Below are 26,447 nucleotides of genomic sequence, written 5' to 3' on the forward strand. Positions count from 1 at the left end.
TCAGAAATTATTTGCCTGAAACAATGAGAACAAGAGGGGAGTTGAGAAACAGACTTAAGACTTTCAGAATTTCCCACCACACGGTACCATCTTTCTCTGGCTTACAAACGCACTATTATTTTCCTGGACAAGCTATTCTGCCTGCCTCTCTGCAGTCAAAATTGTTATGTTCTATGGTTTAATGGAAACACAATCAGTGCACTACTTTCTGCTCACTAACCCAGCATTGTGCTGGAGACCCTACAGGCCGATGAACAGCAGCAGGCTCACTCCAGGCCCGCATGGTGAGCTGTGCAGTCACCCATGGACATGGCAACCTCACTCTCTCCATTGCTCTTGCTCTAGCTCCAAAGTGCCCTGAACCATCTCAGTGCCAGCCCATGAAGAGTGTCCAAGGCACAGGCAGGGCCAGGGCTATCTACCGAAGGCAGCACAAGGGTCAGCAAAGCGCAGAAGCCCTGAAGCCCCTAACTCATGGGAGGGCCTTGGGCTTATTTCTTCATTGCTCTATAAATACGTATATGTAGATGTCTCCTACAGATAACCAATCAATCTTACAGATCTACAGGACAATAATCTACCACACAGGGTTGTTGCTGGAATCACTGCACAAATGCAAGCCAAGTGCTTCCAACAGTACTCAGCTTGGCGAACATCACACGGGTGTGGCTGCTGCTGCTGCAATTGCGTTACTGTGACACAGCAACAAACCCAGTCTAAACACTGGCACAGTTGGTTCTGGTCCTCAAATAGCACCAGCGGGTGAATGAGGGGCGGGATGAGGGGACCCAGACCTAGCCCTGCCACTGACTCCCCTGCTCCTCCAAGCTGTCACCAAAGCACCCCAATGCTCATTTCCTCCAATGCAAAATGAATAAACAATGACTTTTCTTTCAGCAGCGGTGACTCCCTTGTCTAGTCTTAACGGGCACACACGTGGTCATGACGAAAATCTCAACAAAAGGAAAAAATTCCAATTCCTACTTCCCACCCACCTAAAACTTGAGATGTGGGATACAACAGATTCTAGTAGGGCCTGCAGTTTCATGTGGCAGGATCTGGCTTTTTCTGAAAGCAGCTTCCGTCTGCAGGGCATACTAAAGTACCCCGAGAGAGGCAGAAAGTTTCGGAAGTCTGTCTGAAGTAGAGGGGCTGGACATGTGAGAGGTGAGTGAGTGGAGGGGACCCTCATGACCTTTCAGAGAGAATGAAAAAACCGATGTTGAGAAAGCAAAAGTGGAGAGTGCAGATTCCTTCCTGCACACACCTGCTCCCCAAACAGACACCACGGACCCCAAACACCAGCGAGCAAAAGGAGAGGTCACACCCCTAAAATACTGACACCTCTGTCCATCTACAGCCCAAGAGTAGACAGGAGGTTCAAGATCCGAGGGCAAGGCTGGGCGTGGTGGCTCACGCCTGTAATCCCAGCACTTTGGGGCACCCAGGCGGGCAAACCACTTGATCAAGGTCAGGAGTTTGAGACCAGCCTGGCCAACATGGTGAAACCCCGTCTCTACAGAAAATACAAAAATTAGCTGGGCGTGGTGGTGCGTGCCTGTAATCCCAGCTACTCTGGAGGTTGAGGCGGGAGAGTGGCGTGAACCCAGGAGGCAGAGGTTGCAGTGAGCTGAGATCGCACCTCTGCACTCCAGCCTGGGTGACAGAGTGAGACTCCATCTCAAAAAAAAAAAAAAAAAAAAAAAAGAAAGAAAGAAAGCAAGCAAAAAAGTCAGAGAGCAGAGATTAAGAAGAAAAATCCTAAAAAAAGAAAGAGAAAAATCCAGGAACACTTCCTTCTACCAGAGAGTGCTGATTCCTCAGTAATGTGTACTTTGCCCCTACTTAAATTATCTGACCTTCCTCATCACAGCTAATATCTTAAATAAATCTCTGGCCACATCCTGCGAAGGAAGATAAGTCTGATCTGAATGAAGGTGGCATTCCTGCATTCCTGTGTATTTTGGAAACGGACAAAATGAAAACTCATCAGGTCATGTAAACCATCTTTCAAACATTGGTCCTCATGTAATAAGTTTTTATCTGCATGTTTATCAAATTAAACTGATATACATCCAATATCTGTTTGGAAACTCACCTAAAATGAATTTTAAACTGGTATCTACAATGAAGGGCTATTACGATTTACACATATCAGACTGTCACCCCCAAAGGTCAACTACAAATGAAATCTGGACTCGAAGGTCTGCAGAGGGATGACATTCCTACATATGAAAGGTTTGGGTTAGCACTCACCACCTAGGAACATTAAAACTGAAATCATTACACCTGATGGAACCGGAGAACTTAATCTCCTTCCAAGGGATCAATATCTACCTTAGACTTCAAAGAAATGGGAAATGTCACAAACATCTCCTGTGGTGTGGAAAATTAACTGCCTGAAGAATGGGAATCTGTTTGATAGCAAATGCCCAGATTCTTCTGTTGAGAATAATGTTTACTTTTAGAGCCAGGGTGCATCCCTTCATTGGACATACAAGGAAACTGAGGCCAAGTGAGACTGTTATCAGCTCCCGCCCACCTGATCTGTAATCTGCATGTCAAGTGAGCAGACATGTAATAAAGTCCAGCAGGGTTCATCAGGGTTGAGTGGAGAGTGAGTGGAAAGAGAGTGAGGAAAATGATTATTCAAAAAGCCTTCCTAAGCCACGCCCAGTGGCTCAGGCCTGTAATCCCAACATTTGGGAGGCAGAGGCAGGAGGTTCACTTAAACTCAAGGGTCTGAGACCAGCCTGGGCAGCACAGTAAGACCTCATCTCTACTAAAAAAAAAAAAAAAAAAATTACTTTAATTAGCTGGGTGTGATGGCATGTGTCTGTAGTCTCAGCTACTTGGGTGGCTGAGGTGGGAAGACTGCTTAAGCCCATGGCTGTTGTGAGCCATGATCATGCCACTGCACTCCAGCCTGGGCTTCAGAGCGAGACCCTGTCTCAAAAAAAAAAAAAAAAAATATATATATATATATACACACACACACACACACACACACATATAATCTCCACATATATATATACACACACACATATATACGTGTGTGTGTGTGTGTGTGTGTGTGTATCTCCTTCCTGGGAACCAGAATTCGGACGTCAAATTTCAATCTGTTAGCAGTGTCCACGCTCACACTCATACCTGGGTTTGGCTACAAGTGCATGATTTTAATCCCCACAATATAATACAGGTGATGTTAGAATTTTTATTCTGGGAGACAAAGAATTCCAATATAGAAGCTCTGCCTTCCCAAACCAGGAACAAAGATAATCTCCTGAGCAAATTCTATCACTAAAGCACACCCACCATGGCAAAGTGTTCATTCCTATCGCCCATCTGACCATCTATTCACCTTGGCCAGCACCTCTTTCCTCCCAGCGGGTGCCCTGTACAGCAGGAGGCTTAGTCTATGGTCAGCTACCACTTGGGGGGACTTCAGCTTTACTAGATGAGATACATCTTCAAAATTCCTAAAAAGATCTGCGGGGAAAAAAAAATCTTAGGCCCCCCAAATCACTAAGCGAAAGGGAAAATTCAAGCTGGAAACTGCTCAGGACAAACCTGCCTCTCACTCTATTCAAGGTCATCCCTCTGCTCACTAAGTGCATATCTGATTGCCTCCTTTGGAAAGGCTCATCAGAAACTCAAAAGAATGTCAGAAGCCCCCTCCCCACTTTGAGTGGTCCTGCTGTTCTGGACCTAACCAATGTTTATTTTACATGTATTGATTGATGTCCCATGTCTCTCCCTAACATGTACCAAGCTGTGCTCAGGCCACCTCGGGCACATGTTGTCAGGGTCTCCTGAGGCTGTGTTAACGGGTGCGCGTCCTCAACCTTAACAAAATAAACTTTCAAGATTAACTGAGACCTGTCTCAAATTTTCGGGATTCACAGAGCTCTGGAGCCAAATAGTTCTGTTTTGATTTTTACAGTAAAAAAAATCAAAAGGTGCTAACAATATGGCATGACTGGTCATTTTCCATTGTGTTTTGAAAACAAAACCACCCATGGGCCTTCGGCTGTCCAGACAGACGCACCCTGTATAGGTGGGGAGCAGTGAGGGGCCTCTGGTCCTCACAGCGTTTGTTGTCTACTGGTCAGGTCCCAGGGGAGCATTACAGCCTCTGCTGGCGGCCACTGAAAACCAGAAAGCAAGCAGAAATGGATACTGAGGTGATGAGAGGCCATGGGACAAACAGCTGAAGGTGTTTCAGGCATCACAGAGGCAGCCACACAGGAGGGGGATCAGCAGGGCTCAGTGTGACCCAGAGAGATGAGAACTGAGCCCTGAGAGCCCCTGGAAGGAGGCCTGCACTACCAAGAGTCTGCTGCATGAACCCAGGAAGGGAGGAACCCACACGCCAGGGCACACAGGCAGCTGCCAGGTCAGGGAGGGGGCTTGTGGCTTCCTCTCAGGAACTCTTCTGTCCTCATCAGGGTAATAAAGAAAGGCCCCCTCACAAGGCATGAGTCCCCAGCAACAGGCAAAGAAGAACACTCTGGGCACTAGGATTCTGCAACCGGCCCACCCAATCTCGGCCCACCCAGCAAAGCCCTCAGAACCTGCACACCCCCAACTCTCACAACCCCTGGGGCCTCTGGGGGTCCTGCCACAGGGGACCAACCAGCCACACCTGGAGCACAGGGTCTCCAAGAACAAGGGCTTCGCAATGGCCATGGTGACGTGTATGCCACAGTTACCCCAGATTGGACAGGGCATGACCCTAAGCAGTACAGCATGATCCAAAATAGGCCCTGGTGTCCCTAATGCCAGATGGACTCTCCTGTTGGTCACAATTCCTAATCTCTAAAAGAGCCTGTAAGATTGACGAGTGATACCAACAAGTTATTCATCGACACAGCTCTAAAAACTCAAGCAGCCATGGATGGTAAACAGTAGCTTCCCTCATACAAGAAAGGGGCTGCACCTTGCTTTTTTCCAGCAGCTTCCCATCTATAGTTCAGAAAAGAGATGAGTGTGTAAGGATCCACACCCCAAGAAATCACTAAGACTCACTCATTTCTAAGACGCTGCTCTGCACCTGACGAAAGAGTGCAGAAGTTGCTGAAGTTACAGTCCAGAAGCAGCCGCCAATCCTCAAAAGGAAGCCTCTGAGCACCCAGCACTCCCATCATTCCATTTAGGAATTAACGTGTGAATGGGACATTCTGGGCAATGATGGTTTTTTCCAAACTGAGAGTGAATCCTAGGGCTTGTTCCTTCACCAGACCACAATGGGCTGGATCTCATGATTGCCTTAAGAAGGGCTGTGGCCAGGTGCAGTGGCTCACGCCTGTAATCCCAGCACTTTGGGAGGCCGAGGTGGGTGGATCATGAGGTCAGGAGATTGAGACCATCCTGGCTAACATGGTGAAACTTCGTCTCTACTAAACAAAATACAAAAAATTAGCCAGGCGTGGTGACGGGCACCTGTAGTCCCAGCTACTCGGGAGGCTGAGGCAGGAGAATGCTGTGAACTTGGGAGGCAGAGCTTGCAGTGAGCCGAGATCGCCACTGCACTCCAGCCTGGGTGACAGAGAGAGACTCCACCTAAAAAAAAAAAAAAAGCGGGGGAGGGGGCTACAATTTTCAGAGGCCAGCAAACTGCCCAGCTGAGAGGAAGTAGGAAAAACACAGCTGGTGGCATTCTGAGCTGCAGCTGTGAGCACAGTCATCCTATCTAGGTTCACAGTCCCAGTGTCAGCTCAGGTGTTCAGAGGGGGAAGCTGGCCCAGGAAGTGTGGAGTAGAACTCCGAGCTGAACCTCTGGGAGCCCGCAGCCACTCTCTTCCCACCAGGCCAGGCAATTCTTCTGGTGAGGCCTGAAGATGAGGATCTGCCTAAGGACGGCATTCCCAACAAGGACAAGCTTAGGCGGGAGACCCGCGCCAGGATGCTCCTGGCAGGTACAGCCCCAGCTGCACACACCTACGCAGGCACATCCACCATGTCGGTACCAGCCAAAATGGATGTCACTTGCTCCCTGCCAAGGACAAGACACCAGGAGAAGCCAGCCTCCTGCTCTCGGTGCCTCCCCACATGGATGGGGATGCCTGGGACCCCTTCCCCAGGCCCACAGAGAGTCACAGAACAGAGATGGGGGGGATCACACATCAAATCACCTGAGACGGGTCCAAATGGACATGAGGGTGCTTCCCAAGTCACAGCTTCCAGAGGGGGCTGCAGGGCCCCTGACCCCTCTGGACACCAGCATTCACACTGAAACCCCTGCCCCGTCCCACCCCCACAAGGGCTCAGGTCCAACACTTCTCCCGCAGCCAAACCAAATCCCAAATCCTGGCCCAACATCCTTCAATTCTTAATATTTTCACTCATTTCCACGGACAAAGCAGATTTTATCACTCTTCTATGAATATATATTTAATTACTGCTCTTCAGTTGCAAGGCGTGGGTAGCCACAAGGAAGGTCAGCCATGGGGCCAGTTCCCTGTGCTCTGAACTCCTGCATATAAAGCTAAAGTTCCTCTCACTAGTTACTTGCTGGCTCAACCATTATCTAAGTTTGTAACATTATCTTCAATGGTTAAGCCATGGTGCTTTTTATCCAAAGTAGTCGTACGTTACTTACAAACGACAGTCAAAATGTCAGCGTCAGTACAACACAGATCCACGTAACACCATTCGCATATTAGAAACCTAAATATCTGAAAATATGGAATTCACCAAATGACCTTTATTACACTCCACTGAACAAACCTAATCAATATACCGTGTCAGTGCTTTCTTACCCTGAAGACTGAAAGTCACGCCCAACAAGGAATATCCATCCTTATTCTCTAAAATCTCAAGAGCACAGATTACTCTGCTTTCCAGGCAACGCTCTCTGGTGCCAGCCCTCCGGGAGAAGGCACAGCAGGGATTAGGAAAGGTGATGTAGGGACGCAGCACTCAGACTAGCTGTCCAAAATAAACACATATTTGGCTTGTACCAGGAATGAGATGGATCCATATGCTGCCAAGTAATCGCTACTCCTCCAGTTCTATGAATAAGAGGAGTGGGAAGGGGATTAAGCCAAAGGAAAAAAAGAGAACTCTAATCTCCCCATTTATAATTTTAAGGTAACAGTGGTCAATAATTTTAAAGTAGTTAAATTGAAGATCATGAGAAAATACAGGAGAAAACAGTGAAAGCAAAATATAAGGTTGGCTTATACTTGGAGCTTCGGGATATAAGAAATCCACCTGGGCAAATGTATATCTATAGTAACTATAAATGCAAACACAGCCACATATGCAATGTTTCTATTTTTAGATCTTTTGCAAAACCCGTATTACAGCTAAATAAAGTAAAGCAAAGATATGGTGCTCGGCTGCACAGTGACACATCTGTTTACTGGCACAAGGTAGGCAGGGCTCAGCGATGTAGATAACTAGGCAGAATCACCTTAATAACTGAAGTATCGTTGTCAAGACTAAATCCACTCCACCGAATCAAGACACTGTGCTTTCTCCGTGTGGCAATTTAAATGTGTTCCAACAACCAACAGAAAAGCATTCTTTCTTTCTTGCCGCCATGACTGTATTATTCACACACCTGAAATCAGTTTTTGAGTCAAGGCTGGCTGTGCACAGGGAGAAACCGATTAAGATCATGCCCAGCCACCACTCACCATCTGGATGCCCAGAAGACAAATGGCATCGGTATCGAGAGGGGCTTCATGGCCAAACACAAGCCCAGGCAGCACTATCGTGGGGCTAGCAGGCGGGAGAGGGAGAGTGGGAAGCAGGGACCTTCCACCCAGCACCTTGCAGCTGACAGGCAGAACTCTCACTACGTCTCAGGTGAGCTGGCAGAATGTGCCAGGATCCTGAGGTGGGGTTGGGAGGCAGGCAGGCAGGAGGACAGTCCAAAGAAACTCCAGACAAATATCTTCCTTTAAATCTGGGAGAAAACTACCCCCTGAGAGAAGACCAGGTCCAAAAATCAAATCCTAGATCCTGAAAGGACTCTAGACCTTGAAAACTAGGATGGGACTTGAAGCCCACCAATTCTACCCACGACAACACACACAGCCCCTGTCCTAACAATCCCCCACCAGTCGGAGTCTGGGTGCCTCCAGTGATAGGAGAAGCCAGCTTCTTCCAAAGAGGAATGGCTATGCTTGTGAGAAATGACTTCCTAATTCTGAGCCCAAATCTTTTTCCTTTAAGTTTCCTTAACCAGCGCTAGACACTGCGTCCTTTCTATGTCTGTTTCTCTAATACTAGGAACAAAGCCTCCATGCTCCAGCCTCCTCTTCCAAATTACACATCCACAGTGTCTTCAATGAACTTGGCTTCCAGAGCGTTCATGAACCAGATCAGGAGAGAATAGACATCTATGAACAAATCCAAAAGAGAACAGACTCTCAGAAGGTTGGGATTCCAGTTTGGCAACTGAAATAGCCAGGAGAGTGAGATATCCAAGTATCTTGGAGCTGTCAACGAGCTGCATTGGCACAAGAGGAGCAAGAGCCAGCACCGCGCAGGCCCACCAGCACCATAAGCGGCTGTGCCCGCTCCCGAGGTGGCAGCACTTACCGTACAGGAAAGCAAGTCACAAATACGCATCCTCAAGGCCAAAACCCTGCTTTGCATACTTCACAGAACAACTGTTTTTTTTTTGTTTTGTTTTGTTTTGTTTTGTTTTGTTTTTTGTAAAGAGCTAATGGGGGCAGAAAGGCAGAAACTGGATAAATATTCTTCCCTCGCCTTCACCAACAGAAGTGATATCTGAGTGATTCTGATCCTGTGTAGGAGTCAGAGAGGGCAGGGACCGCATCAGAAAGGCTGGCGGCATTGTTCACCGAGTCAATCTCAAGTGCCTGACAGTCAGCAGACCGGCTCAAAGAAGCCCTCGCAACGACAGGAACTGAGAGCAAAGGGAACACAAGATTCCCTCTGACAATCGTCTCAAACAAATGAACATCCACTCAAATGACGCCCCCAAAGGCCGTACAGAGAGAATAAAGGAGTGTTTCTGTGTGTTGACCACAACACCCGGCACACGACGTCATGTGAAATCTTGGACCTAACGATCACACCAGAAACAGATTCAAAACATTTTCACCATTCCAAACAAAAGACAGTATAGGAAAGCAACCGTCATATTCCCTTCCACTCCCACAGACCAAAATGCACCTCATAAAAATTATCTTCATTTGTTACATAAGGAGCCGCCGAAACAATCCCTTCACAAGCCTCTCACTGGTACACCCTGGTACTGAATGAGAGAGGAGAGGACTCCCATCTTCTGACCCAGGGAAGCGTGCTGTCTGGTAAGCTTTGAATCTTTAGAGCTGTTAGTGATGTCACCATTAAAAATCAACTAGGAAAATGAATACAATAAAAGATTATAAGAAAACAAAGGGCCAATATCCATCTTTGAATTAAAACTAGCTAAATGAAATTAAAGAAGCAGCTACATTCATGTCTTCATAGGAGAAGAGAGAACCAGCAAAGGTGAATGCATGTATCAACAATGGGTTACACAGTTCTAGGGCTATCACCAACAAGGAACAATCAACACCACAGCGGATTCTAATTTGGGCTGAATAAAACCTAAACCAAAACGATCATGGGCAGATGGTACTTCTTTCAAAATACTGAAAAGACAATAATCTCCCCCCTTTTTGCTAATCCGTTGACCTTAATACCAATTCTGTTCTTAATCACCTGGCGACATGAGTGCAGCTGTATGCACTTTATCTCATCACGAGACTACCCTCAATAACTACAGCTTTCATTATTTCACTCATTGTGACATCATTTTAAGTTAATATAATTGTTTCAAATTATTACAGGAAAATAACAATAGCCTAAAGGAGAATTCCTATCAGAAACAAAAACCATATACCAAAAATATTTTTCAAAAACAAAAACACCAAAGCTCATTGTAGAAAGAGTAACATCCTGTTTTATGTTTAGTGTTGGCATTAGTCATAAATCTCTGGGGAACAGGAATACATTCTTAACAATTAACTACAGAAATCCCAAACACCTTGCTGGTGGAGTCACTCTTCTCTACCTGGTAAAATCCTACAGATCTTACACGATCCAGCTCATTTACCCCTCTGTGAGGCCTTCATTAACTCCTTCCCATTAACTCAAGAACATTCAATTCACTCCCTCTTCTAGTTCTCTCATTAGTTCCTCCCACATTTACTAAAATCTATGTGTCAAGCACAGTGTCTATAAATCTGCAGTACACAGAGGAATGATACATGCTTCATGCCCTGGAAGGACTCACTAGTTAGAAGCGGCAGGCATGTATGCGAGGTTATTGTTACACAGTGGACTAGGAGATACGCTGTGCAGAGAAATAGTCATATCTTCCCTCAAGTACCCCATGAGGCTGTGATTCATTCAATTTTTTCCATCTCCTCCAGTATGCTACTGACCTCTGAAGACAGGAACTGTGCTCTAGTTAGCTCCAGCTCCAACTGCCTAGTGAATGCAGAACACACCACAGACACGCAATGTGTTTGTTAATGCATTAAAAAGACAATAAGATTACTTAAAAAAAAACCTACTGGTGCTTTATAATTGGGTCTTACAGCTCCAAACAGAAGGTATTTGTTAACTGTAGAATCCAATAATTTGCTGCAATGTGCCTGTTAACACTGGAGGACCTCTGGAGCAGACGTACTTTTGAACATTCCCCCTGGTGGCAGGATATTCCAGCCCAAGTCTCTTTGATGACTTAACAAAGAGAAAGATGTTAACAGGTGACCTATGCTGAAACTTGGGCTCCAACCTAAGGAAATAAACACAGCAGGACAGAGCCCACAGCGGTGACTTAGAAGGTTCCCTGGCTGACCTTCAGCACAGCTCTTCCTTGTACCCCAAGTACAACTGCTCTGTCTCCAGGAGAATCATTTTAGCCCTAAACAAAAATAATGAGGAGTTTCCTAAATTGCTATCTGGAGTAGTTTACAAAAAGCAAGCAAACCCTAGGAATATTCAATTGTAACAACGAAACACTGTAAATAATCAATTCTAATAACAAAAGACTAATCAGTTCAAAATGTTTCAAATGAGAAACACTGAATAACATAATTTCCTTACAAGTGTCCTTTTCAGGCCGGGCGCGGTGGCTCACGCTTGTAATCCCAGCACTTTGGGAGGCTGAGGTGGGCGGATCACGAGGTCAGGAGATTGAGACCACGGTGAAACCCCGTCTCTACTAAAAATACAAAAAAAAATTAGCCGGGCGTGGTGGCGGGCGCCTGTAGACCCAGCTACTCGGAGAGGCTGTGGCAGGAGAATGGCGTGAACTGGGGAGGCGGAGCTTGCAGTGAGCTGAGATCGCGTCACTGCACTCCAGCCTGGACGACAGAGCAAGACTCCATCTCAAAAAAACCCATCAAACAAACAAAACAAAACAAAACCAAGTGTCCTTTTCAGTAACAAATCAAATTTAAAAATCAAAAGTTATCAAATTGTTTCAGTAATTTTATTTCATTTAATTGCTGTGTCCTAACGTTCTCCACTGAGGGCTTTTTGTTTTAAATGGTTTAAAAAATAAAAATTAAAATAGTTTAAAAAATAAAAAAAAAACACAGGTGCGGTGGCTCACGACTGTAATCCCAGACCAAGGGGGGTGGATCAAGAGGTCAAGAGATGGAGACCATCCTGGCCAACATGGTGAAACCCTCTCTCTACTAAAAATACAAAAATTAGCTGGGCGTGGTGGCATGTGCCTCTAGTCCCAGCTACTCGGGAGGCTGAGGCAGGAGAATCCCTTGAACCTGGGAGGGGGAGGTTGCAGTGAGCTGAGATCGCTCACTGCACTCCAGCCTGGCAACAGAGTGAGACTCTGTCCAAAAAAAAAAAAAAAAAGTCTATCACCTTACAGTAATTGAGTGATACAAATCAAGGTAATCAGAAATTAAAGAACAAAGCCACTCATAAAATGTGCTCTCAAAAATCAGTTGTAAATTACTAATTTTAAAAGCTAACCTCAGTAAGAGGTATCAATGAATCACTTTATTACTGTAATCAATCCTCCCAGACAGCAAGAGAACACTCTAAAGACACTGAATGCTCTGGATGGGCACAGCCAGTGTGGGCTTCACTCACAGCGCAGCTGGTTCCAGGGCCAGCCCAGACAGCATCCACTGGGATGCAGACAGCACGTGCTGCAAGGGGACACCCTACAATATCATTAATCATTTATTATTTGATCTTTCCTTGTATTAAATTATACTTGAGTCAACAGACTCTGCCCTAATACATGTGTATCAGTTAACATGAAACTGCCCTTGATCTGACACAGGGTCTTTCTGGAATGTCTGCTGGCTCGCTGCTATCAGTTGCAAGCTTTACACAGAGGGAGCAGCCCTGAACTCATGGAGGCAACTGTTCTGCGTTAAGGGGAAGAACTGGGAAGAGCCTAAATAGACAAGTTCCAACAAGGATCAGAGAGTATAAAAGAATCATCCTACAAAAGGTAGGTGTTCCAATCCTTTCATCCTTAATGCCTTGAGTTCAGAATACAGGCAAACCAAAGGTACATGTATGCAGGAGCCTGTGTGTGCTTTAAAATAAGACTCCAGCCATCTTGCTTCCCTGTGCTAATGGAAATACCTTGCCTAAGCATTTAACTCTAAGCCAAACAGACTATTTAATGCAATAATTAGTCTTTAGTTTCCTGTAGCCAATTCAAAAATTTACTAGCTCTTTTAAAGAAGATGAAAAGATCCTAACAGAAGAAAAACTTGCACCAGCTGAGGTCACTTCTAATTTCCTTTATATTTTCAAGGACTCCAAATTTTAAAACATTATGGCCAAAATGTAGAGAAAGCCAGTGGTGCTTCTCATGGTGCTTATCATGTTGCAGGTCTACGATAGTTTAGCTGTCAATCTGAAATCCAAAAAGGTCTGAGAATGGAACTTCTTTCCATAAACGGCTGGCAAATTACTTTGGTGGCAAAACCAGAGTCTAACTGGCATGAGGCTATTTTTAATCACTGTTTATTTCACTGAGTGTGGATATCTCAGGCTTTGCTGCAAAATACTACTGTGTTATTACAGGGCGCCACCCGACCTCACAAGCAGTGTTCTATATAACACACACCATTTTACCTTCCTCAGATCCAAAATTTCCGAGTCCTACAAACCCACCTGTCCCCAACGGTTTGGGGACTTGCATCCTATGGACATTTACAGGGAAACCGAGCTTGGGCTCTACTGCATCTGACTGGTACCTTAGAGACTCTCACCTAAATTCTGAATAATTTATGTCATAAGAAGCAAATATGTAAAGACTGGAGAAATAAAATGAGAAGTTGTGACACCTGTGGGGGCTACACCTTTTACCTGTAACAGACACTGGCATCACCCAAATCCTAAGAATATTGACATTTCAGACATTTTAGCCAAAGGCAAATAATTTATCCAGGTGAAAGATGTAGCTTTTTTGAGCGTGTGATTACCTAGAACTTCAGAAAAAAGTGAGGCCCTAGAGTTCTGACCATATGTGCTATAATGCAGTTCATTAAATTTCCGTTTTTCTTTACAACCCACAATGCTAGTAGTGTCATGTCTCAGACCAAAGTAATTCCGCCCAGAGAAGGATTGACCACAAGGAACAAACTGAGCATTACTATAAACATTCCAACACACTTCACACCCTTACTACTCCAAATCTACTATCAATCCATTTGACCAGAGAGGAACTATCCAAACTCCAAATGCTTTTAACTTGTATCAAGAGGGACCACAATGAAACGCATTCTCTCTAAATCACGTCTGTGCGTTTTTCTCTCTCTGATACAAACTTGTCTGGAACCGAGGCAGTTAATTACTGTTTTCTTCCAAGTCCACAGAACAAAGATGCAAACCTGCTATTAGAGAACTGAGACCTTCGGGTCTTAACTTCCTCTGAAAGCCAATGATGACAGGAGCAACTTCGTGCAAACCAATTCTTTTAACAAAATAACACGCATCATTTTCTCATATTTTAAGAGAATACATGAAGGGATGGCATAATGGTTGGAGTTAAATACAGCGCCTTCTAAAGTAAGTGCTCCAAGGGAGGTTAAAACGAGATGTGCCATGGCAAGCTAAACACTAAGTGTGGCAAGAGTGTAGCCTCACTAGTGACAACAGGTCAGATTTTAACACTACTGCACATGCAACTGCTTGGTTTCAACCATCCTCTAGCACATTCTGAAGATCATTAGAAGCATATTAGAACATGACCATTTTATCTTCAGTTTACTTTAAAAATATTTCAGTAAGGACAGTCATTTATTTGCATTAGTTGGTTTTAACATAAACCCTAGGGGCAGTCAGCTGACCTGTTAGGTCCACTTGGGATGAATACCCTCTCCAGAGGTGGGTTACACAGCAGTCTGAACTGCTAATCAAAAGCCCACTCTCCAACTACCTTTATCTGTACCAGCCAAGGTAAATAATTCAGATAAGAGGATGAATAATTTTTTTGGGGGGTGGTAAAATGCATGGCCACTTGTCTGTGGCCACAATACCGTCAGGCATACATCCCCCTCCCAGGAGAATAAGGTGTAGCAATCTACAACCCCAGACTCCCCCCCTCAGGGTGATGGGCAGTTGATGGAGTCTGTGTTGTGAGGTTTCTGGAGGCTCTGACCCCCAAATGCTACCAAAAAGTTAACTGATTCCTGCAGTGGAATAACATCTGGCTGGGGATTCCTCCATGCAAAGTCCCTGTCAGAGGACATAAGGGAACACAGACCTGAGGTTTCAGAACAGGCTGCAGGGCTGCGGTTTTCCTGCCCCTTTGCTAGCCTACATTATGAGGAAACAGAATCTGGTCCCAGACTCGCTCTCCTCATTAAGATGCCACCTGGCAGGAAAGCTGTGGAGAGAGGGGCCTCCGTCCTGCCCCGGGTCCCACCACCGTAGTGAAGTGTCCTTACAGCCAGCTCAATACCGAGGGCCACGGAGTCAGCTGAGTCCACACCACAACATTCACAGATGGTAGTACTAACAGGGAGACGAGTCGAGGCAGGGAGGGGCGCCAGGATGAATGCCGGCTTCTCCCACCCAGGCAGCAGCACCTGTGCGGCGGCGACCGGCGAGCCTCGGCTCCCTGGGGCGGCCCCACAGGTGTCGCGGGCAGCCAGCTCAGGGCCCGCTCCTGCAGAAGGCCGAGCCAGCACGCGAGGGAGGTCGGCGCCGCCTGGCAAGGCGACCTCTCTCGGGTCAAGCTCTCCTTGATGAAGGTGGTGGACTCCGAGGGGCACCGGCACGCACAGCCAGGCGCAGGTGCAGCCAGAAAACCCAGGACCGCTGCGCGCTGCTGGGGAAAACCGCAGTACAGGAGTTCGCGTCCCTCGAGGCCACGTGCAGGCTCCCGACCCGGGAGGGCGGGTCCCATAGCCACAGCCGCTGAGGAGCCGGCAAGTCCCCACCACGCCCCTTCCCGTCCCGGGACCCCCGGCCACGCTGCCCACCTCTGCGCGGGGAGCCGTCGATGCTCTCGGCGCTGGACGAGTGCGCCTCGGGCGGGGCCCGCCGCAGGCTGAAGTAGCCGCGCGGCCGCGAGGCTCCGCTCCGTGGCGAAGGCCCGCCGCCCGGGCCCCCGTCCCTGCGCGCGAAGATGCCGCTGAAAAAGCGCAGCAGCCGGTGCTCTGAGGCCGCGCCGGCCCCGGCCGCCGCCCGCGCGCGCTCTAGCCGCTGCAGGTCGCTGTTGTCCAGCGTGCGGTTCTTGCTCTTACTGCGCTCCCAACGCTCCAGGTCCGAGAGCGCGTCGTTCTTGCTGAGCACCTCGCCCACGTCCAGGGTGTTGCGCTTCTCCGAGGCGGGCTGCGTGGCGGTCGCGGGCTCTAGGGTGGCCCCGGCCGCGGCCTCGTCGCCAGGCGCCCAGGCCAGGCTCCCGGAGCTGCTGTGGCGCCTTCCACCGCCCAGTGTCCGGCTTTGCGGCGCCTCAGGCCCGCTCCAGTGCCTGAAGCTCAGGCTCCGCCGCAGGGGCGCAGCCCGGGCCCCCTCCACGTCGGGGCTGCCGGGCGCGGGCGAGCCGCGTCCCTCCTCCTCGGCCGGCGCGCTGCCGGCCAGGTCCGCGGGCTCCAGGCCGCGTGCGCACGGCCGGAGCCGCCCCAGTTCCAGCTGCCCGGTGCTGCGGGTGCGGAAGGTGCGGAAATCCCAGGCGCGCGGCCGGGGACCCTCGGGTTCCTCGGCACCCTCCGCATCCTCGGCCTCCTCCTCAAGCCTCCCGGGCGCGTCCGGAGAGCGCGCGGGCCGGGGCCGCCGAGCCGGGCGTGGGTCCGGGCCGCCGGAGCCCGACGCGGCCAGCTGCTCCTTCCTGACCATGGTCACGGAGATGCGGTAGACAGTCTTTCTGGGGGGCGTCCCGCGCGGCATCGCGTCCGCGGGTGGCGACGCGGGCTCGCCACTGCCGTCCAACAAGTACATGTCGCCCGCGCGCTGGGGCCCCGCCGCATCCAGCGAGCCCGCGGGCCGGGAGGGCGCCGGGCCAGGCGGGGAGGGCAGGCGGGCCGGCAGTGTGGCCCACGCCCCCCCGCTCACCGCTAGGGCCGCACTCAGGCTGCAGGGACGGCGCCCCTGACACCCGCCGGCCCGTGCGCCGCGCCGCCCGAGTGCCGGGGTCCGGGCCCGGGGCGCCGAGCCATGGGCCGGCGGGGCCAGGCGAGGCGGCCGGTCAGGCGCGAGAGCGCTCTCGCCGGCAGGTGCGGCCGCGGTGCGCAGGGCCCAGGGCGGGCGGCGGCGCCCGCGGCTTCATTGTCTACGACGCGGGGCCCGTGCGCATCCTCCCGCTCCGGCTACACAGCTCGGCGGTTCCGCAGCCTCCGCCACTCCCTGGGCTCCGGGACGCGCGGACAGCTGCACCGGCTGCGGCCGAAGGGTGGCGGATGGCGGGCGGCGGGCGGCGGTTTAAAACGGAAACGCGCGCCGGGGCGGGGCGGGCGACGGGGGCCGACGTGCAGGGACCGCGGGCCGCGCGCCCAGCCGGGCTGGCCGAGTCCCGGGAGCGCGGCGGCGGCGGCGAGCGCGGCGGCGTGCAGGCCCAAGCGCCGGGATGGATCGGCGCAGCGCGGACCGGAGCCTCCAAGGGGCCTAGCCCAGCACCAGCCTGCACCCTAAAACCACGCACACTCTGGGGCTTGGCCTGCAAAAACAAAAGGAGGGGCATGTCTCACCTGCTGCGCGTTTATATGAGGCATCTTTCCTAACCATGCACCCTCGAAGATGCAACTCATGTGACTTGTTTAAAAAACAAAGTATCTTTGGTACCTGTTACCCCCAACCTTACCTAGGAACAAGTGGGCTTCCAGGAAGACAAGAACAAAGAGATGTGACTGTGAGGGTGCTGTTTACACCAATGCCCTCCCAATGAAGGGCTACAGTCTGTCTCCTAACATAATTCTGTCTTTATTGTTTTCATTTTCAATTAGCAATAATCTCACCCCAGATAAACCTCCATGGCTATGATACTGCCTCTGTGCAAAACTTCTAAAATAATCTTGTAGGGTTATTTTACCAATGTGTGGGGAAAGATTCCTTACAGGTAAGCACTTGCTCCCCATGACAACAGACAGGAGAATACTGCGGTTAAGAGCCAGAAGACAGACGTGCCTGCCCGCAAGCCAGGCTCATCCACTGACAAACCACCTGCTTTTCCACCTGTAAAATAGGGCTGCCGATAAAAGCTCCTAAACTTTGAGCATTCCTGTGAAGATTAAATTGGTTAAAATCCTATGTGCCAGGCATTCTGTGTACATGCTAAATATTCACAATTAATACTGAAAACTGAACTTCTCTGCCATCAAATCCCCCATTTCCTACCTGGTGGGCTGATAGATACTGGTCTAGGATGTTATCGGAGGCCACACAATATTTAGACATAGGTGATCAACTTATCAACTCCTCAAGCTGTCTTAAACACAGATGTATTATTTCAGAGTTTCCTTGATGAAAAGTTTCAGAAGAAAAAATACAATGTCCCCTAATCACACCATGCTTACACGACCTTCTCCAGGCCTAGAAATGCCACAGCTTGCTACAGGCTGTTGTTGGGCAAGGTGCTGGTGGCCAGGCCAGGTGGAAGCATTACTTTGGGATTTGCTATTTGCAGGCAGGGATTGTCAGATGCCAGCTCTCCCTACTTTAATCTTATTGTGGGGGTACCAATTGTGTTCACGACACTGGAAGTGGCATAAAACTGAATTGGGCAAGCTCTCTTTTGAAGGAAGTTATGGAAGTTATAGCCTAGGAAATCTACATTTTATGACAGCATTAAATTTAATATTCAGATTTAATGAAATAAATCAGAGTGACTGCTAAGTGATTCACTTTATTTTTCTTGAAAGGATACTTTAAAATACACCTGAGCACCCTCTGTGGCCTTGACCTTAACATGATTTTCACCATCACAGGGTCACACCTCAGCCTACCTGCTACTCAAACTTCAAGGGCTCTGGATGTGGTACCTCTGATTATGTCCTCATTGTAAGGAGGGGTCTCCAAGACAGAATCCTTTTACACCTTCTGAGTTTCAATAAAGAAGCCCCCGCTTTTTTTTTTTTTTTTTTTTTTTGAGACAGAGTCTCACTCTTGCCCAGGCTGGAGTGCAATGGCGCTATCTAGGCTCCTGCAAACTCTGCCTCCTGGGTTCAAGTGATTCTCCTGTCTCAGCCTCCCGAGTAGCTGGGATTACAGGTGCGCGCCACCAGTCCCAGCTAATTTTTTGTATTTTTAGTAGAGACGGGGTTTCACCATGTTGGTCAGGCTGGTCTTGAACTCCTGACCTCATGATCCGTCCACCTCAGCCTCCCAGAGTGCTGGGATTACAGGCATGAGCCACCACGCCCAGCTAAAGAAGCCCTCTTTGATAAGAACCAAGAACCCCCAACTTCTAGAGTAGGAGCCAGGTGGGATTCATCTGTCAAAATGATAGCCTAGCGCCCATCTGGTTAGGGAGATGCAGAGGCTCAGAGACAAAGGGCACTTCCCCAGGGCTACACAGCTCCTCAGTAAGGGTGAAATCTGGGGTTTGGTGGTCACGCTGCCTGTGCTCATTTTTTTTTTTTTTGTCTTAGTAAGCATCAGCATTCTGCTTTGTTGATAACAAAGACCAAAGTAAACATGTGAATATTACTGAACTCCACACAAATCAAACATAAATGTTATCTTGACATTTCCAGGTAGCATTTTTAGCAAACTTTCACAGACTTACTCAGTTTTCTACTGGTTCATTTATTCATCGAATATATATTGAGTACCTACTGCAATGCTACACAGTGACAACGCAGGGGTTCTGTCCTCAAAGAATTGGCCCAACCCCCGAAAAATGCTAAGGCTACGTGATTTTGCCACAAAAAGACAGCGAGGGAGATAAAAGCTTCGAAATAAGCCCAGAGACAGCTACAGGGCCGTCCCGTCTCTTTAATGATGAACACCACTAAAATTGGGCAAACGTCTAAAATTTTATCACTGCAGCTGTAGAGACTTAAAGGTCACCCAAGTCTGTAAGCTGAGAAACAGAGCAACGTGGAAAGACAGAGATCTTTGCTACTGTCAAGGGTGGGACCAGAACCCTGGGCTCCTAACTTAGCCAGGTGTGGGAGGGGGAGGTCAATTCTGAGACCATGGCAATGTTCACATACTGAGATGAACTTTAATATGAAAGTAGCTTGTCCATAATTAAGATATGTAAATCTATCTGGCTTGTTATCTGAAGCATTCATAGAGCCCAAAGTAAAAAATAAGGTAGTATTCCTTCGGGGCTAAAATACTGGACTGTTTGTGTCTCCCAATTACTGTACCTTTGTCGAGAATCCATCCCAGGTTTTGCACTTTGCCATATGAGATGCAGGCTGAGGAGTAGAAGAATCCATTCCATCCACCTTAGATGACACTGACTCTTCCAGGGAACCTCTTTCAGCCATAGCCAGTGTGTTTGTGATCTTTCAGCATTTCCACCTCAGAAAGAAGCACTTATTTTCCACACCAGTCATAATGATGCCATGTCAAGTGCGACTGTGGGTGCTGAAAAACCTGGTCACAGAGAATTGCCTTTCCCCACTGCCCTAGAGAGATGGGCTCTCCCGATGCAAAGAAGACACATGCTCCCGACATGTCACTCCAAAATCTAAATCCCCTTCTACAAAGCCAGACCAGCCTTTTTCGAAGAGGAAAAAAAAAATCACAATACTATATATGTTCAGGTGGCATTATGCTTTATTTTCCTGTGGCTTTTTAAACTGATGGCACTAGACTGTCATTTCTTGAATTTTTCCATGCCATGGAGCATATCACCATTTTTTTTTTAAAGCATGTAGTTGATTTCGCTGCTACCTCAGAACCAAACGAGCAGCCTCCGTGCTGCAGGGACTAACGCCGCCCAAGAGAGGAAGACTGCAGAGGAGAGTTCAGGAAAGGTGCCAGCCCTAGCTAACCCCCATTCATCACCCTCAGCAGCTGGCTTCGCTCCCTTAGTTCCAAGTTTATGAGATGCTTTGGCCACCCTCTCACGACTCCTCTGTCCCGGGTCATTTCTAGCTACCTATAAATCAAACATTCTCCTTGAGAATAGTATTTCCAAGTGTTGCTAGAGCCGATAAGCCTTATTTAAAGGAAACTTCTGGTAGCCAGTCAGCAGAGCCATCTGCTACACAGGCTGGCTTTCCAAATAACAGAACCCGACAGCCAGTAATCACGTTTGCAGTATCTTAGCAGAACAGCGTCTGCTGACGGTAGAAACCAGCCAACCACTGGTACTGCCCTGGCCTGAGCATGCCCACCCCGGGGGGCCCACTAAGAGCCCCTCCATAGGCACATCAAAGGCTATTTTCTGGTAGCCAGTTGACTGACAGATACCTGTAAGAAGAAGCAATTACAAAGACAGTTATGTCTTATTAATACTTTTACATTTTTAGCATGAGACTCAAATTCTCATCTGAGAATGTCACGGTAGAATGGTTTCTAAGCTAAGATTTGCCATGATGTTCAGCTTCTAGGAACTGAAAATTCTGCACACATCCCTTTGCCTGGGACACTCCAGCTGAACTCACTGGGGACCCCATTGTTCTCGTTTTAAAAACTGAAGGTTAAACGTGGAACTGTAAAAGAGATGAGGACTTGACCCTTATCTGCTAGTCGAGGAAGGACAAGTATGGTCTGTCTCTAGGGCAGGAACATTGATCCAGCAGGAAAAAAGACCCCAGAAGGTCCTCTGAGCACCTGCATCCTTCCTGTGTTTTTCCTTAAGGACCAACGATAGCAATTCCTGCCAACAGAACACTGGCGATGTCTACTGTGTATGAACACACCACCACACAGACAGGCTGGAGTGCAGTGGCAAGATCATAGCTCACTACAGCCTGCAACTCCTGGGCTCAAGTGATCCTCCTGCCTCCTGAATAGGTGGGATCACAGGCACATGTCACCACCCCTGGCTAATTTTTAAATTTTTTTTGTAGAGAGGAGGGTCTTGCCATGTTGCCCAGGCTGGTCTCAAATGCCTCACCTCAGGTGATTCTCCCATCTTGGCCTCTTAGGAGTGCTGGGATTACAGGCGTGACCCACCGTGCTTGGCTAAGGTTTTTTCATTTATTATAAAGATGGGGGTCTCACTATATTGCACAGGTGGGTCTCCCTTGTTATGCCTGCACCTGGCTAAGGGTTGAGGTGGCATCACTCACACGTACTTTATCCTCTGAGAATGAGAACTGCCACGTTACAGAAGAAGAAGCTTTAGTTCTACCCACGCATGAGGAACACGGGAGAGATTCAGGCCCAGACTCCTTTCCTCCATGCAGCCATAGGAAGCATCGGACCCCACACTGAGATTTCATTTCCACTTAAACAGGCCAGTGAGAAGCAAGCTTGGTTTTAAACAAGCCAGTAAGTGTCCATTGTGAGTCGATTCTTATTCCCAAACAAAAGGAAAATATTAGATATTTCTTGGTAGTTTCTCTTGCTAAGTGTCAGGCAAAGGTAACTTAAGATATTAAATCAGGCCGGGTGTGGTGGCTCATGCTTGTAATTCCAGCACTTTGGGAGGCCAAGGCGGGTGGATCGCCTGAGGTCAGGAGTTTGACACCAGCCTGGCCGACATGGTGAAATCTTTTTTATATTTGTAAAAATAGAAAAAAAATTAGCTGGGCCTGGTGGTGTGCACCTTTAATCCCAGCTACCTGGGAGGCTGAGGTAGGCAAATCGCTTGAACCCAGGAGGCGGAGGTTGCAGTGAGCTGAGATCATGCCACTGCACTCTAGCCTGTGCAACAATAGTGAAACTCCATCTCAAAAAAAAAAACGAAAAAACAAACTATATATTAAAATCCTATCTATTAAGCATTGTTTTACAGAGCCAACACAAACAACACTGAACGGCCACATCACAAACACAGCAGCTCCCAGTTCTGGCCACTCGCTAGCTGCCAGGCACTGGCCACAGCTACAGAGTCCCCAAAGGAGCTCCCATCGACCATCCAGCCTTCGAGCTCAGGGACTGGAGGGATGAGGTCGAGGGTAACACACAGCACTGCAGCTGTCTATCAGACAACCTCAAAGCAGCACTGGAGCTTGTGTGCAGAAAAACCAAGAAATCCCTACACATTATCTAATCTTCCTAGTATTGGGTGCACAGGGGAACAGGACTATTTGGTAACATTTTCCTCTACAGGATTCACGGGAGGGAACTCTTCTAATATCGCCATCTGTACGATGGTCTTCATGCAGACATTCCTTCTCAAAGCACAGGGAAGAGTCGGATTTGGATTCTCCTAAGAGCCTCCTGGAGTAGTAACGAATACCACGAACTGTCAGAGAACAATGACCTAAATATGTTTGACAACATCTGGATGTTTACTAAGCTTTTCTTTAGATCCACTGACCTCAAAGATTTAGAAAATCCATGACTTACATGAAAATCACATCGAGGCCACAAACGATGCCCTAGGAATTTTTGCCAGCCCCATTACAAAGCCCAGCTTCTGGAAGAGCACGTGATTTTACACAGTTCTCCCTTCTGCATCCCATTTGGGATTTGGCTGCAGAGATATCTGAAAAATCTTTTATCTGTGCCCAGGGGACTTGAATATTTGATGTATCTTTTTCTTCTAAATGGAGAAAACAAAATGCCTATGATGCCAGTTCAAAGCCCAACCCCACGCTGCTGCTCCCATCTCAGCAGAGGGATGCATGTGATCGCTCCCCCCCCCCCCTTTTTTTTTTTGAGACAGAGTTTCGTTCTTGTTGCCCAGGCTGGAGTGCAATGGCACAATCTCGGCTCACTGCAACCTCTGCCTCCCAGGTTCAAGTAATTCTCCTGCCTCAGCCTCCCAAGTAGTTGGGATCACAGGTGGCCGCCACCACGCCCAGCTAATTTTTATTTTTAGTAGAGATAGGGTTTCACCTTGTTGGTCAGGCTGACCTCAGATGATCCACCTGCCTCGGCCTCACCTTGTTGGTCAGGCTGACCTCAGATGATCCACCTGCCTCGGCCTCCCAAAGTGCTGGGATTATAGGTGTGAGCCACCATACCCAGCTCCCCTTCCTCTATTAGCCAGTGTGTCCCTCGCTCGGTGTTCCCTAGGCTTGAAGGAAAACACATCGGGGCTGCTGGGAGCGGCAGCTACCTGCCCTCCTAGTTAGAACGTGCATCAGAGCTCTTAAGAAAGAACTGCATCCTCGGGATCACATCTGACACAGTAAGATGGAATAAAACCTCTGCTCGCCATGCACCAGTTAGCAGTGGCCAGGAGCACTGAAGGGTGAGGGGTTCTTGCAACGGGGCGGGGGGATAAGGGACACAGGCTGGGTGTGAGCCCAGACAACCCCAACTCCTGCAGCTGCTGAGCACCTCTGCTGAGTTATGACACTGTGCTATCTTTCCTCTGTTCAAAATCACCAACTTCGGCCAGGTGTGGTGGCACACAAGTGTAATCCCAGCTACTTGGGAGGCTGAGGCAGAAGAATCGCTTGAACCCAGGAGGCAGAGGTTGCAGTGAGCTGAGATGCCACCACTGCACTCCAGCCTGGGCAACAAGAGCCAAAAAAAAAAAATCACCAACTTCCATGAAGGCAGACAGACCAAGTGGGGGAATGATAAACTAAATTGGGATGGCCACACAATCTACATTACTTCAAAACCGCTGTGAGTCCTCCCCTCCAAGAACGCACTCTGTCCCTAGGAGTGTGGCTGAAGGTGAGACCTGGTTGGTTACATCCCAAGACTTTCCAAATCTGGAAAAGGAGGTTAACTCCTCATCAGCTCAGCTCTGCACACTGACTGAGGGATCAGAGGCAGCCTGTGCAGCCACTCTCTAAAGCCGCGTCACAAGTTAAGATGTGACTCTCTGGCATGGAACTGAGTGGATGGATACACAAAGCTGGGATTCATGTGCCACCACCTGGGGTCCCTTTTTTCCTGGTCACGGCCTCACAGCCACTCCACCCTAAAGGAGCCGAGTAGGGTGGTCAGCTTGGAGGTGGAGGGCCAGGCCATGCCGCCTCCTCAGCGCCATGGTCTTTTTCTTCCCTGAATTCCTGGAGCCCCCTCCCATGGCCATACCCCAACTCACCCAGGATAACACTGCCCTACAATCTTGGCCTCCAAAAGCCCTTTCCCTGCCCACAAGTCCCAGGTTGGCCATCCTTTCTTTCTGGAACTTCCCCTCCAGCTGTAGGCAAGCTGACTGTCACATGCATTCTTTCCATCCCAACTCAGAGCTGCCTCCTTGCGCCTCCTTCTCTGTCCAGCAGAGGCCAAGGGACATCACTGTATTACTGTCTACTCCAGACACGGCCCCACCTGTCCCTGCCTCCTGTAAGACCCCCCTGGGCATGCCCCAAAGGCGGATCTGTATGAACTCCAGTGCACTGGACCAGTGTTCTCCAAGCACGGTCTACAGATCAGCAGCAGGGGCTTCACCTGGGAACCTGACCCCACCCCAAGATGCTCCACGTCTCGCGGAGATTCAGGCGAGCACGAGCATCGGAAGCCCCAAGTCCACATCAACAAGCCCCGCTGCAGATGCACATGTGCTGGGGCTGCTTCCAGCATCCCACAGCCGCCCAACCCCACAGCCCTGGCCAGCCCCCTTTCCCATTCCTAGGATTCCTTGAAACTATCACTGCCCCATCCCCTCAGTAGGACGGCCTCCAGCCATGACTTCAGAGCTCCCTCGATGTCCCGCCTCCCGCCCACACCCAACTCTACCGCTCAGAGTTGGCAAATGGACCCTGTACCCTCAATCACAATTACCGCCTTTCCTTCAGGCGGCAGAGGAAAACACTTGATTACGTCCCACTTAACAGAAAACAGCCTGCCTCTCCTCCCTCCCTCCAGCCCTCAACAAAAGCCTCTCCTCCGCCTGCCAATCTGTCCCCACCTGCGTATCTGTCTGAACTACTCGAAGAGTCCACTCTCCCTCTACTGTTCACAGCCTCTTCATCTGTCTCGGGATTCCCACAACACACACGTCCTTGCTGACCCACCCCCAGACGTAGCCTACTCTCAGGAACCCATCCTTACTCCTGCAATCAGAGTCTGAGGGTACAATTCTGTTCGCAGCCCTCAGTGAGTCCCTGTTACCTGCAGAATAAAGCGTCCATTTCCTTAACCGGTATTCAATGCCCCTGACACCCTCCGGTCTCCACAGTTGCACTGAGTGGCTAAAAGGCTGGGCTCCAAGGCCAGAATGATGCAAACCACATGTGACCTCAAGTGACCTTGAGGCTCTGCATCAGGTTTTCATTTCTGCAAAAACGGGACAATAGCAATACGGTAGCTGTGACAATAAGATGTGATGACATATGAAAAGCATCTGCTCCAATGCTGAAAACCAGCAGAGGTTGTTTCTGCTGCATCCCAACATTCCCTATCTCAACACACCAGTGTCCCTTCTAGTTCCCAACCACACCACACCCAGTCTCGCCACTATCTCCTGCTGGGATCAGCAGGATGGAGCTCAACTCTACACATCACTGGGAGCTGGACTCAGGAGTCCCCAAGCTCTTTCCCTGCTGGCCCTGATCCCTTCTTCTCCCCTCACACCTGGGCACACCTGTGCACACCTGGGCACTCTTCCTTGGCATCTGTCACCCTGCTCTGACACTTCCATTTATAGAACCCCCTCCTTCAGTTAAGGACAACTTCTCTCACCCTCAAGCCCTTATCAATGTTCTGCTTAATAAATGCTGCTTGATGGTTGACTTAATCAATCCAGGTAATGCCTCAGTCATGTTACCAACAAGGTTGGTCAACTTGTGCTAAACCCCCAGGAAGCCCATTTACCCTTCCACACAGTGCCTCCCCCACCATGACCCCGCAAGTTTATCTACGAAGTCTCCAGTGGTTAGGGAAAGACACAGAGAAGAGGGTGATTCACTTCTTCCCCTGGCCACAAAAAATCCTCAGCCGCAGCTGATCTTGGGTGGCCGCCCCCGAGAAAGCCTGTCCCTCCCTCCCTCGGTGGAAAACAT

General features: G+C 49.0%; 1 protein-coding gene across 9 annotated transcripts in view; it reads right to left on the bottom strand.

Annotated features, from left to right (window-relative positions):
• Window positions 1-26,447, bottom strand: part of AGAP1 (ArfGAP with GTPase domain, ankyrin repeat and PH domain 1) — a 642,705-nt gene that overhangs the window by 448,296 nt on the left and 167,962 nt on the right. For 2 of the 9 annotated variants that reach the window (XM_032753635.2, XM_032753634.2), the window contains exon 1: window positions 15,453-16,996. The exons of 4 other annotated variants lie outside the window; for them this stretch is intronic. In XM_032753635.2, the coding sequence (XP_032609526.1) occupies window positions 15,453-16,410 (958 nt within the window). In that variant the 5' untranslated portion in view covers window positions 16,411-16,996. Of the gene's footprint in view, window positions 1-15,452; window positions 16,998-26,447 lie in introns of those variants that run through there. 3 more of the 9 variants (XM_032753636.2, XM_032753639.2, XM_058437039.1) reach the window with 3 other exon arrangements.

Source organism: Hylobates moloch, unplaced genomic scaffold, assembly GCF_009828535.3.
Source record: "Hylobates moloch isolate HMO894 unplaced genomic scaffold, HMol_V3 SCAFFOLD_1, whole genome shotgun sequence".
NCBI lineage: Eukaryota > Metazoa > Chordata > Mammalia > Primates > Hylobatidae > Hylobates > Hylobates moloch.